Source organism: Camponotus vicinus, unplaced genomic scaffold (genome assembly GCF_025532165.1).
Source record: "Camponotus vicinus isolate PSW18456_S1 unplaced genomic scaffold, iyCamVici1.0 SCAF_2, whole genome shotgun sequence".
Classification (NCBI taxonomy): domain Eukaryota; kingdom Metazoa; phylum Arthropoda; class Insecta; order Hymenoptera; family Formicidae; genus Camponotus; species Camponotus vicinus.
Genome location: NW_028141956.1, coordinates 16,917,086 through 16,931,508, shown reverse-complemented (window position 1 = coordinate 16,931,508; position 14,423 = coordinate 16,917,086). Strand labels below are relative to the sequence as shown.

At 30.0% G+C, this 14,423-nt stretch overlaps 1 protein-coding gene across 1 annotated transcript; it reads right to left on the bottom strand.

Annotated features, from left to right (window-relative positions):
- Positions 1-4,208: 4,208 nt before the first annotated feature.
- On the bottom strand, positions 4,209-14,281 carry LOC145966715 (aminopeptidase N-like). The gene is made up of 12 exons (XM_083091017.1): positions 14,180-14,281; positions 13,384-13,892; positions 10,863-11,330; positions 9,999-10,182; positions 9,535-9,685; positions 9,247-9,328; positions 7,701-8,074; positions 7,011-7,285; positions 6,581-6,771; positions 5,491-5,799; positions 5,336-5,405; positions 4,209-4,886 (listed from the first exon to the last, which is right to left on the bottom strand). The coding sequence occupies exons 2-12, from the start codon at positions 13,890-13,892 to the stop codon at positions 4,734-4,736; spliced, it is 2,766 nt and encodes a 921-aa protein (XP_082947143.1). The 5' UTR covers positions 14,180-14,281; the 3' UTR covers positions 4,209-4,733.
- Between the last annotated feature and the right edge of the window lie 142 nt (positions 14,282-14,423).

The following is a 14,423-nucleotide window of genomic DNA, read 5'->3' as shown; positions in this document are numbered from 1 at the left end:
AGAAGCAGTAGAATCTTTCGGTACACCCCCGGGAAATTATCACGGTATAAACCGCTCACTGTTACGGATAATCGGGTATATACGGCTGAATATCACTATCGATAACGAAACAAAAAATAACATAACAACACTAGTCGTTCCGGATACGATTATGGTAAACCCGGTAGTGTTAGGTCGCGATGTATTGAAGAAATTCGGTCTGGGTCTGAGAAAACTGGAAATCCAAGTGATAGATGAGCTTTTGAACGTGGAAATAGATAATCCGCGCGACACGGTATTAGATTCTCTTTGTATCAATCTCGAAATACTTCGTGAAGCACAGGTTAGTTTGCGAGAACTCTTTACGTCGGAATACGTTGAGCCCGCAAGGTCTATTAGCCCAAAAGTCGACATGGAGTTAAAATTAAGTTTGACGAATGAAACTCCATTCCACTTTAACCCGCGTCGAGTCTCCGTTTCTGAAAAGGAAAAGTTGAGGAAAATATTAGACGATCTTCTGTAGAGGAAAATCATTCAACCTAGTAAATCCGAATATGTTTCTCCTATTATTCTAGTAAAGAAGAAGAATGGCGAACTCCGACTTTGTGTCGACTATCGGGTGTTAAACAAAGTCCTGCGTCGCGATAATTATCCTCTTCCGTTAATAGAGGACCAAATTGATGTACTTAGAGATAAAAAGTATTTCAGTATCCTTGACCTGAAAGACGGGTTTTTTCATATTCGAATCGCTGATGAATCGATAAAATATACCGCATTTACGACACCGTACGGGATTTTCGAATACAGAAGAATGCCTTTCGGACTCAAAGTAGGACCGTCGAGATTTCAGAGATTTGTAAACGAAGAATTAGTAGAATTGATTAGAATCGGAGGCATTGTCGTATATATGGACGATGTATTGGTCGCAACCGCTACGTTAGAGCATCACTTTAAGGTCTTAAAGCAGTTATTCAAGTGCTTGGTTGACAATCTGTTGGAGCTTCGACTCGATAAATGTCAGTTTTTATGTACAGAGATAGAATTCTTGGGTTATCGTATCTCTAAGATCGGAATTCAGCCGAACAAGTCAGGGATCGAGACAGTCGAGAGATATCCAATTCCACAAAATTTGAAAAGCCTGCAATGTTTCCTCGGCTTCATATTTTCGAAAATTCATTGAGGGTTTCTCCGTCATCGCAAAACCACTTCATGAATTACTCCGTAAAAACGTGGAATTTAAGTTCGGGAAAGAACAACTAAAAGCATTTCAGATACTTAAACAAAAGCTGCAAGAAGCACCTGTACTTAGTATATACAGTCCTCACGATGAGACGGAGCTTCATACAGATGCTAGTTCGCACGGTTTTGGCGCCGCTCTTATGCAAAAGAAAACAGATATGAAGTTTCACCCGGTCTCGTATTTTTCAAAACGGGCGACCGATACTGAAAGCCGCTATCATAGTTTCGAATTAGAAACGCTCGCAGTTATCTATGCACTTCGTCGATTTCGCATCTACTTGCATGGCATTATTTAAGATCGTCACGGATTGCGCGTCGTTGAAAATGACTCTAGATAAGAAAGATGTATGTCCGCGAATAGAAAGGTGGGCGGTAGAGCTTATGGAATATGACTATATTCTGGAACACAGAGCCGGTACCAAAATGCAACACGTAGACGCTCTCAGCCGCGCCACAAATATTTTGGTAATTGAGGATAATCCACTCGAGTTGGAGCTAGCGTTAAGTCAAAATCGCGATCCCAAAATTCGAGAACTGCGCGGGAAACTTGAGAAATCTCAAGATAGACAATACGAGATGCGAAATGGACTCGTGTACCGAAAAAGAGATGGCGAGTTACGGTTCTATGTACCGGAAAAGATGGAAGGCCATGTAATGCGAAAGTATCATGATGAAATGGGACATTTCGGTCCAGAAAAAACAGGCGGTGCAATCGATAAACCTATTGGTTCCCGCAAATGCGTACTAAGATTAAGAATCATATTCGAAATTGTTTGAAATGTATTGCGTTTACTCCATCTACAGGTAGGTCTGAAGGTTTTCTGCATAGTATATCTAAAGGTAATATACCGTTTCAGACATTCCACATCGACCATATGGGACCTATAGATCGAAAACACTTAATCAAACAACACATTCTGGTGATCGTCGATGCGTTCACGAAGTACATTAAATTGTATGCTACTAAGACTACAACTTCAAGGGAATCCATCGATTGTCTAAGGCAGCATTTCGCTAACTATAGCCGCCCTCATACTATAATGAGCGATAGAGAAACCTGTTTCACCTCAAATGAGTTTGAAGAATTTCTCAAGGAAAATAACATTCGACACGTGCTGATAGCCACGGGATCTCCGAAAGCGAATGGGCAAGTAGAGCGCATTAATCGTGTATTAGGTCCGCTCCTTGCCAAAATAGTTGATAATAATGCCGGAAAATATTGGTACAAGGCACTAGCGGAAGCAGAGTTCGCGATCAACAACACGACAAATAAATCCACGGGAGATACGCCAAGTCGTTTATTGTTTGGAGTCAATCAGCAAGGCCCAAATATCGATGGAATCAAGGAGTACTTAGAAGAAAAGGCTACACCAGAAACCCGTGATCTCGAAGTGATACGTGAAAGGGCCGCTAAGAATATTTCAAAGAATCAAGAGTACAATCAGCGTTACTTTGACAAGAGCAGAATAGAGCCACGCCAGTACAAGGAAGGTGACTATGTGGGGATCCGAAATTTCTATAACACTCCAGGAGCGCCGAAGAAATTCGTCCCCGAATTCAAAGGACCCTATGAATTATATAAGGTCCTCAGAAACGACAGATAATAATTAAAGATAATAATTAAAGATGTAGACATAATTAAAGATGTAGAGAATTCCTAAACATCACGTCGCCCCTACGAAGAAACGTGGGAAGCTTGCAACATTAGACCTTGGCATGACGAAATCGCCTGACTATACCTAAAGCGCTAGTCAGAGACCAAAGATTAGTTGATAAGCAGTAGTTTAAGATTGTTTTGTACTTATTCATTATACTCTATTACCTTGTTTGTACCACCGTGTCCGAGGCCGGACAAATGATCAGGAAAGGCCGAATTGTGAGATGAACGCTATACCAAAGAAAACCCAAATCACGCGCCAAGATTATTGCAGGGCATAGGACCCTGGTGCGCTATGGAAGGCGAGGGCGCTGGCGAGGCGAGGGAGTGCACGCGTGAATGTGAGCGAGCGTATGTGAGAGGGTAACGTGGTGTCTGCCCGGCCACGCAGTTAGAACGCATGCATGAAAGTGAGCGGGCGCATGCATGAGGTGAGCGAGCACATGTGAGGGAGTAGCGTGGCGTCGGTCCGGCCGCACAGTTTAAGTGTATCTTTATCAAATAAAATATGTTCTCATTAAGTCCGAGTACATAACTATTGTAGCACGGCACCTTACACACATATGTTTTTTGGGAATTTTGAACAATGAAGCAAAACAAATTTTCTTGGTTTTATAGTAAATTAACATATCCCAATTTGTAATTTAATTTTAATATCTCTCTTTCTCTCCTAAAAGGGAGAAAAGAATTAAGGGAGGAAAAAAAAGTTTGTCTTTTGGCAAGCGAAAAAGTAATTTGAAATTAATTTTATGTCAAAAATTGGCAAGTAAAAGCCGGTAAGACATTCGTGTTTAGTGCATGTATTGTAGCGAGCAATTATAAAATATGAAATATACTAATAACTAAAAGAAAATGAAAGGTGTTCTTTTTCCTCTTTCTTGCGCTCCAATTATCATATCTTACTGGATCTTACTTGCCTATTTTTAGATAATTTTTTAAATATTTTTATTAAAATCAATCTTTTATTTTAATTTTTATGTTGTGTGAAACTGACGCATAATCATTCGTATCTGACTCTTATTGCTCGCAAAAATTCAAATTTGTGTTTTCATATGTAAAGCCTTATTATTCTCTTGATTGTTAACATTAACTACATATTGAACATTTTGAAAACAATTATAATAGCGTCACATTAATTGTCATTGTAATTTTCAAGTAAATTACAATCTGTATAAAACTGTACAAGACTGTATAATATTTATAATGTTGAAAGGCTAAAAATAAATTAAGATATGAATTAATAATTTCATGATTTTTTTAAGAGATCAACAAAAGTATATTTATTCTATATATTAACTTGCATATGGGTCAAATAATATCAACAAATACTATCTTATTTATAAACGCAAATTCTTTATTTATAAATTTCTAAATATAAGACTGTAATAGCTGTTATTGTCGTGTTCGCTAGCAGAATGATTCAGCATGTGTTACATCGAATTATATAAAAAGAAACGTCTATTTCTCGTTACAGTTTAATATATCTTATGAAGAATGCATACATATGTATACATACATACATAAATATATACATATATACAAATTATAATTATAATTCAATTTACTTATAATTACACATATGCAAATTATAATTATAATTCAATTTGTAATTTTATTATGTTTAGTCAGAGAGATATATATTATATGTAACGTAAATCATAATTATTTGAATAAAAGACAAAAGGAATAAAATTATGAAGAATAAGGTTAGAAAAATATTAAAGTAAGAAATATAAAATAATATAACTTATAAAACTTATTCTCAATTGAAAAACAGAAAGTTTCTGATAAGTTTTAAAATTAATATTAGGAGTAAATAAACATATATATGTCTCCGTCTTGCAACTGTTACAGTTAATTATAATTGTTTTATTAATAATTTTAATTCTTCTTTTATATTAGATGGTTGAAATGAGGCATATGCATCCAATAGTTTCTTGCGTTTTATTATCTTGTTTCGAACATATTTAAATACCTCCTCTTCAAATTTATTTTTTACAAATTCGCTTATCTGAAAATAAATTATATTTATACTTATTAGAAATTTAATTTATACGGTATTCTATTATGCAAAAGCATGATGCGAAAACTTCAATTAAATATTTCAGCACTCTTTATACAACTAATGTGCTAACAAATCAGTGTAAAACATATAGGAAAATATATAATTATTGCTATTGTTTGAAATAAATTCTTGCCTTTTTTTTACACCATTTCATCAAATTTTTAAAAAATACATTTATTTTATACATTTAACCAAATTAAAAATATTTTTCCATTTAAATTTTGAAATTTTAGTAACAATAGCATTCTATCGAAAAAATTTAAAATAATTTTTGATAAAAATAAATTTAAATATCAATAAAATTTTAAATTTATATCATTAATATATCAATAATTATATCAATAAAATTTAAAATTCAAAATTTAAAATTTAAAATTTAAAATAATAAAATTTACCTCGTCAAGTATTTCTCTAGAATACACATTGTTAATTAAACCATTTAATGTCCATTTTGCACTGTAGATTCTGCAAAAAATTAAAAGATTTATAATGATTAAATACAAAAATTAATATATGTTTACAATTAATATTAAATATGTTATTAAAATACCTTGGCACTATTTTTTTAAAATTTGTTAATATGTAGTCGATTACTACATTATTCTTAGCATGTTCCATGATAATAGGATAATAAATTTCATGGTATTGAAAATCTAATTTAGATATTGAATATTGATTTTTCGGTGTAGATATGTTTAAAAAATTAATTATAATATCAGGATTTTCAGAACAAATCAAGTACGTCAAAATGTTTTCATCTGATTTATTTACATATATATCGTATAACTTATTCCAAGTAAAAGCGTTTGCTTCCATCAAGCCATTACAATACGTCCATTCTTTTAAATTTGGCGAAACTCTACAACATATCATTAAAGAGTCAACATATGTGTATAATTACATACACAGTGGGTAGACAAAATAATGTGAAAACCTGAAAATACACTATTTGTTTATTAATAAGGTATTGAGCCACCATTTGTCTTTAATATAGCTTCAATTCTCCTTGGAATAGAATCATATAATTTTTTAATAGTCTCTAGTGGAATATTGTCCCCTTCTTTTATCAAAATGTCTTTCATATTGCTTTAGAGATGTTGGAGAAGGAAATCTGCTCCTCGTTCTTTTTCACAAATCTGCCATAGTGGTTCGATATTAAAATCATGTAATTATGCTGGTTAGAGAAGATGTTGAAGTTCATTTTGATGCTGTTCAAATCAAAATTAAACTTTCCTAGCTGTGTGTATAGGTGCGTTATCTTGAAAAATGGCATTGTTTGATAGAAGAATGAGACAATTATTTCACTGGAGACTATTCAAAAATTGTATAATTCTATTCCAAGCAGAATTAATGCTGTATTAAACGCAAACGATGGCCCAATACCTTATTAATAAACAAATATAGTGTATTTTTCAAGTGTTCATATTATTTTGCCTACCGCCTGTATATATACATATATATATATATATATATATATATATATATATATACATATATATATATATATATATATATATATATATATATATGAATATATATGTGTCTAAAATCCTAATAATGTATAAAATAATTTATGTAATATGAATTTTCATATTAATTTATGAGGACTAATTAGAATTTAATGAATAGAATAAAATTACTTGTATGTTTTAGGATCTGCAAGATGTTCATTCAGTTTAACAGTGGCCATTCTCTTGCATTCGGAATGACCTAAAGTACATGCCCATTTTAAAGCTTCGGTTCTTTGAAGTTTCGTAAGGTCATCATCGAAAAGATCTTCTTCGTATCCTATGTTCTTAATAAGGCCATCCAAAATTTTAAGTATGTATGACTAGAAAAATCGTAGAATAATTTAATAAATAAATTAAAACCGATATAAAATTAAATAATTAATTTTATATCGGTTTGTAGTTGATATATAAACATTTATCTTATGAACTAGATGCACGTGTACACATACACAAACACACACACACAACATACATACACACGCACGCACGCATGCCCGTACGCACGCATGCACGTACGCATATATATTTCTTTATTTTAAGTGATTATGTGACTATTTACTTTGAGATGTTCATTTTCTGGAACTTTGTAAATATTTTCTGTAAATCCTAATATTTTAAACATAGAATACCATGGTATACAATCTATTTCCTGCGATAGATAGCTAACAAGTTTCAAAAACATCATGATATCACGTTTATTTTTCATCATAAAATGATAGGCGTCATCGATGATTTGAGCACGATTAAGTGGATGAATTTTCGTAAAATCGTCATATTTGAAATAATTCACAATTTTTTGCCAAATGGAAGAATCGTAATTAACACGATAGTATCCTATTGTCAAATTAAATAATAATATAAATTACATTACTCTAAACTTTATTAAATAATTAATTTAATTTAATTTAATTTATTAATAAATTAAATAAATATACATATATATCACCCTCTTTTTATTTCAACATTTGTTTATATTTATATATGCGTGTTAAAAATTTATGTTACATAATAAATTATAAATAAAAATATTGCAACAAACATATAGAAAATATATATAAGAATAAAAATCTATAGGAAATAAATAGTAATAAAAGATATATAAAAGTGTTGATTTATAAATTAATAATTATAAAATTAAATTATTAACGATTATTGAACTAAAATTATAAACGATTATTGAACTTTATGAATAATAAAAAATTCCATATTTTAAAAACAGATTAAATTAATATCAAGTAAGGATACTCACCCATTTGTTGTAAATTGACAATAATCCAATCATTTGGATTAATTCCATCAATCGTTATATATTGATCTTGCGGTTTTAGCCAATAAGTGGGAAAAGTATTAGAAAAATCAGGATTTATTTGCGTAGCAAAAGTCAAAGGTATCCACCATTTATTGACGTTCTTAATTTCATTTTTTGAAAAGATATGTTCTTGCGTTAATATTATCTCATTGGTATCTTTCTTTCGGGTCACATGTACTACAGGGAAATCCGGTTGTTTTATCCAAGTATCCATTACTTCTTTCAATCTATAAGCATTATGCGGGACATCTGATGTATCTAGCACTGCCTGCAAAGCGTTCCATAAGTCGTCGGAAGTAGCCGAACTAAACTGACTAAATTGTAAAAGATAGAAGATAGATTTGTTAAGAGAATTATATTGCAATAAGTCACATAAATATAAATAAATCCACAATTAAAATTGTTTCATATATTTTATTCCGAAGCACTTAAAATGTAATGAGTCATTTCTTTTTATTCTGAGAAAGATTAAGAAAATTTTGCAAAATTCTCAAGGATTATCTGCAATGCTTACACTCATGCAATATTTATCATTTTATAAGTTGTCGTTGCTTAAGTAATAAAATTTTTAATTTTCTGATAATTATTAAATTGTTGCGTTGTTTATTGAAAAATATAAAAGTAGTTTGGTGAAAAATATAAAAAGTTATTCATTTAGAAATGTAAAAAATAGTTTAACTTGTATAGTGTTTTATTGATAGATTTATTATGAGCAACTTAACGATGAAACATCAGTTTAAACACCGAAAAAATTGTATTCTTAACTTAAGAATATGCCACTTATCTTTAGAATATATATCACTAAAATAGACGCCAAGAGGATCCTCTTAAGTTAAGAGGAAAATCTTCTAAAGAGATATTCTTAATACACAGAGAAAAATATTTCTTTGAATTTAATAAATTTTGTTGAAGTCAAATAAATTTAATTATTGGTCTAAAAGTTTTTTTCCGCCTAATTTCGAATAATCTGTTTAATATTCTGAATCCCAACAAGGAATCCAGATTATATAAATTATTTTAAATTCAGCTTGAAATTAAACTGAGAAACAGTGATGTCAGAAAGAGGATGCGGCTCACATGCACACAGAGAATGTGTGTGAGCAGCGTCCTCTCTTTCGCACCACTGCTAAGGGAAAAAAAATATACTTTAGATCTTATGTTAATACAAGTCCTATATACATTTCATGATAAATATTGAATACGAGAAAAATTAAGAGTGGTGTCGCCGCGTAGCGGCAAATGAAGAAACATGTCGCGCACACGAAAACCGAGTTGTGGCGTAGAGAAGTCGCAAATTAAGTATATATTCTTATTCATTAAGAATATATTCTTATTTATTAGGAATATTTATTAAGAGGACTTATAAAGTGTACATTTCAAGAATACAATTTTTTCGGTGAACTTTTTACTTTTAAGTTGATTTACTATTACACTGAATACTTCACACACACAAAAATGTCTATAAAAAGATGATTATATTACTTACTGCGTGTGTAAATATTTAATAAGACCATTTCGAAATACCTTATCGGTAATTATATGTTGTAACATGCGCAGTATAGCGGGTGCTGCAATAATAATAAATAAACATAAAAATTGGTATATAATAAAATATATTATTATCCATAAATTTGTGAACATAGCTAATAAAAGAAACCGAGCATTGTGATAAAGAGTACATATTAACAATAAAAATTTTTTTTATTGTTTCTTCTTTTTCTTTAGATCATCTGTTAGGAAACTTGAAAATAATGATTTATTTATTCTATTTTACCTTTGGCATGTCTAGAGTCAATAAAACGTGATTCAATTTCATTGGGTCTATTGACTTCTAATGTAATTGGACTTTGATTTATATCACGGTGAAGAATTTCTCGCTGCATATTAACAACAAAGTATTCAATTATTTGCCACTCCTCGAAAATCTGAAATATATTATACGTAAGTTTTAATTTCAATCAATTAAAATTTGATTGAAATTAAAAAATTTAATATTTTATGCATATTAATAATAGAATATCAGTTATTATGATATGTAATAATATTAATCTTTTTAAAGTACTCTGTTTTAAATTCTTAAGTAATCATAATGTAAAATTGTTAGCAATACATTATTTTTTCATATAGAAAATCATGACTGATTAAATTGTATTATTTATCATATTTGAATTTAATAGAAATAATTTTTCGAAAATGTTCACCTCTATATCCAAACAAAATTTACAATAATAAACCTACCTTATTGAGAATATATATTTCGAAGAACGACGCAAATCCCTCACTTAACCATATCTGAGACCACCATAATGGAGTGACTACATTACTAAGCCATTGATGCGCCATTAAATGTACAATTCGCATCGCTACATTTTGTTTATCAAATATTGTATTGAAACTTTCATTGTATTCAAGTCTTCTTTCACTAAAAATTATATAAACGCAGTTATGTTCATTTTAATGTGCTTTATAATTATTTAATATATCTAATATAAAATATTTTAATTTAAATAATTATATATAAAAGTGAAATTTTTGTATATAATTTAAAGTAAAGAATTTTTGTATTTTAAAAATGTATATGTATAATTTATATTTTAAGATTATATCTTTTTCAATTTTTATGTAATCCAAAATATAATTCGATTATATTTTTATTCTTTCTTATGTATGTACGTGTGTGTGTGTGTGTGTGTGTGTGTGTGTGTGTGTGTGTGCATGCGCGCGTTCGCATGCACACGCATACATACATAATCTAATGTATATAATCTACATTTGATAAAATTATTCAAGAAAAATAAATTTAATTTTTAATCCTTAAATTACTTAAATAACGTAAAAAGTTTTTAATGTTATTCTTATACGAAAAACAAATGATTTCTATTATTTTAAGAATTGGAACAAGAAATAATAATTATAATTTCTAAATAAGTATAATAAAATAAGTAAGCTATTCTTTCGCAAAAATTTATACTTATAATATTCAATACTAATTATCCAAAGTTATTAATTTAACAAAAATTGAAAAAAATTTTTAACTTATATAACCCAATATATATGAAATGCATTATTCTGTTGATGTTTTGTTTAAATTGCATATATTACACAATAATAATAAGTCCCCAATTTTGCACTCCCAATTTTTGAATTTTGGCATTTAATGAGAGCTGCGGGAGTGCTACGAGATCCAGTTTTGGAATTTTATAGGTGCTGTTGGTATATTCTGTCAATAGCCTTTTAGTTTTTCGAATAACTTCTTGTGCAAATTTTGTGTGCGGCACCACTTTCGGTCTGCACCATATATTAATGGTCTCATCTTCAGTAGGAACGCGAACGTAATCAGTCACTACAAACGCTACGAGATAGGTAGACATGAAGGGAGTCGTATCAAAATGCGTCCATATCATGCCGTTATCATCGTCGAATTGTTTCCGTATTGGCATATTTGATAAAGCCGTGTAATTTCGATGATGTTTTATGGAGATGTCGAAAGTAGCTTTTAATGCCGGCTCGTCCCAACATGGGAATGCTCGTCGCGCAAAAGTCGGTTCAAAATGCGTTGCGGCGAACCACCTGTCATATTTTAATGATACGCCTTTAATTATGATAAATTTTCTGTCATCATGAATGGGAATAAGTGAAGTGCTTAAGTAAATATGGTAACGCGTAAATGTGATTTATTATTCACGTTCACTGAACATTTATAGTATATAAAATTTTTATAGATTCTAGACGCTACATATTATTAACATATATTAATGCTATTGAATAAAGGTATATAAACGCTATTGAATGAAGGTATAAAACATATGTAAACGTTAATAAAATTTATCAAACGCGTACGCGTCTACTTCTTCAAAAATCTGTTAATCTTATTTTGTTAAATTTTATTGAACATAATTATGCGACATAATTATACAATCGTTTCAAAAATTTTCTTCAAACATTTTAGAATTTAAAAAAAATTGAAGGTGAAATTTTACTTTGGAATTTTACGAAAAATATAAAACGATAAATATTAACGCGGTAATTATGCATAAAAAGGACCCACCTTCGCACAAATGTGTTATTGACGTATGTGGTAAAGATGTTATCCCTGATTAACATTCTGAAGATTTTAGCCGGCGGTCGTTCCTTATTCAAAAATTATTAACAAATAAATGTGAGAAATATTGACATAAAGATTCTTCTTTATTTGTTCACCGATTTACTTCATTTTTAAATATGTTATAGGGGAGATTTTCCCGAGTAATTTCATATATATATATATATAAGGGTCGGACTCAAATAGTTTTGGAGATATAGACTGAAAAAGGATAAAAATAATAAATACAAAAGTAAGATAAACCTTCGGAAAACCTACCTATATGAAATAATGGGTAAGAATACCGAATTTCTACGTATTTTTACCTTCTGAACACGAATATGAAACTTAAAAATAGCGGTCGAACTCGCAAATCGAAGAAAAACGCAAAAAAGGTAAATTAAAGATAAATAAAAAAAAGGTAAACAATTTAATTTATATAGAATTTAGTACAATTTAATACAATTAAAAAATATCACAAATGTATGTGTACACACACACACACACACACACACGCGGGGGGTGCAAGGGGGCCTTTGGCCCCCCTCCCACAGCCACCCCGCCGATAGGGGACGTATTGCGAAGAGTTCAATCACAATGGATATATGCTATAAGTAATAAAGCGAGGTCCATCTTGCCTATCGGCGGGGTGATTGCGGAAGGGCTGACCGAAGGCCCCCCTTGCACCCCCCCCCCGGCGCGCGCGCGCGCGTGTGTGTGTGTGTGTGTGTACACATACATTTGTGATATTTTTTAATTGTATTAAATTGTAATAAATTCTATATAAATTTAAATTGTATTAAATGTATTTAAAATTATTATTTTTTCATATAACAGCTAAAATAGTAGGTTTACGTAAAAAATGCATATAACCTTTTTTGTAGAGTTTTTCAGCGGCTTTATTTTTTGTTTAAAATTTTTTTTCTCAAATCAATATTTTCGGAGATAAAAAGCATTAAAGTTGTGAAATTCTTTTGTTAATAACTTTTTAATAAACATCGACCGCCGGCTAAAACCTTCAGAATATTAATTAGAGATATGACCTTGACAACATATGTCAATGACACATTTGTGCAAAGGTGGGCCCTTTTTATGCATAATTACCTCTTATTTTAATACATTTTGTTAAATATAATTATGCATTATTGAACATAATTAAACATAATAATACACACAACTCTCTCAAAAATTGTCTTAAAACAATTTAGATTTAAAAAGAGGCTTAAGACAAAATTTTACTCCAGAATTATACGAAAAATTTTAAATATGAGGAAACATATTATTATATTAACAAGAATAAATAATGTTATATAGACAAGTATTTAAAATATTGCATATATATATATATACGTAGTTGTCAAATTACGATATTAACCAAATTTCACATTAAATCATATATGTTAGTAGGTAAAGATCTTAGCATATTATAATCATATGATGATGACAAAAGCAAATAAATAATAATAATAAATAATGTTAAAAAAACAGTACATACGATATTAGAAAGAAAGAAATGTTTTTCAGATATTAATATTTACTTACACAAGATTTCCCTCCTGATTGAAATAAGGTGATATGAAAAAGCCTTCAAAGTCCTTATGTATGATACCAACATACCACATTTGCAAAATATAATTTCCAGGTAATAGTTCATCGTTGAAATTAAGAACTAAGATTTGCGTTAGATTGTCATAATTATACGTTGCCGGTGCATAGATAATACCATTTTTATCAAACAACGATGTCTCCGTTTCGTTTATTGTCAAGTCCAATACGTGTAAACTCAAGTTTTGCGTTACATGACGAATTCTGATGTTAACATTGAGTGCTCCTTCAAAAAAATACCTTCCAGATATGGTAAAATTACCTTCCAAAATATGTAGTATTAGCTTAATATTGTAGTGAAGTGGAACTACATTGTCTGGTAAACGGTAATTAATCGCCGAATCATTGCGTGAATCTTTATCATAGAGAATCGCTGTAGCAGTAAATATTAGGCCAATATTTATTAAAAATTTTAAAATCGTCATGTCAAGTCTCCTTTCAAACATCTATACAAAAATATTTTCAGAAGAAAAATAATATAATATAAACTGTAATTTTACTTTTATATTTTATTTTATATGAGTTTTTTAAAAATCTTATCGTAAAGATCTTATTATAACGATGATGAAGGCAAAAGTCGGACATAAAATAATAGTAAATAATATTAAAATAATAAAATAATAAAATAGATAATAATAATAAATAATAAATAAAGAAACAATACATATAATATTTTAGAAGAAACTTTCAAATTTTAATATCTACTTATATAACTGATTGCTATTTTACTTACGAGATGAAATTAAAACTGTGAACTTGTATCTTTTATTATTTGGTCTTCTCTGCTCAAGATATCATCCGTTAGTGACGAACTCGAGGAAATTAAAGCCGTTTGCTGTTTAAAGTCACGGGGAAGGTCTGTTATTCTCGACCTCAACAAAGTTATATCGTTAAATGTATTTATGTTGTTGTTTTCGCTTCGTTTTCAACTTTGTAGTTTAAAACGGAGTCAAATAAACAATCAAAAAATAATTGAA

Bases quoted from the DNA above. Each gene is read 5' to 3' on its own strand.
- LOC145966715 (XM_083091017.1), bottom strand. From the start codon at position 13,892: ATGTTTGAAAGGAGACTTGACATGACGATTTTAAAATTTTTAATAAAT. The intron at 7,286-7,700 runs GTGAGTATCCTT...ATTTGACAATAG, and splicing joins TGTCAATTTACAACAAATGG to GATACTATCGTGTTAATTAC. The intron at 6,772-7,010 runs GTAAATAGTCAC...CGATTTTTCTAG, and splicing joins CAGAAAATGAACATCTCAAA to TCATACATACTTAAAATTTT.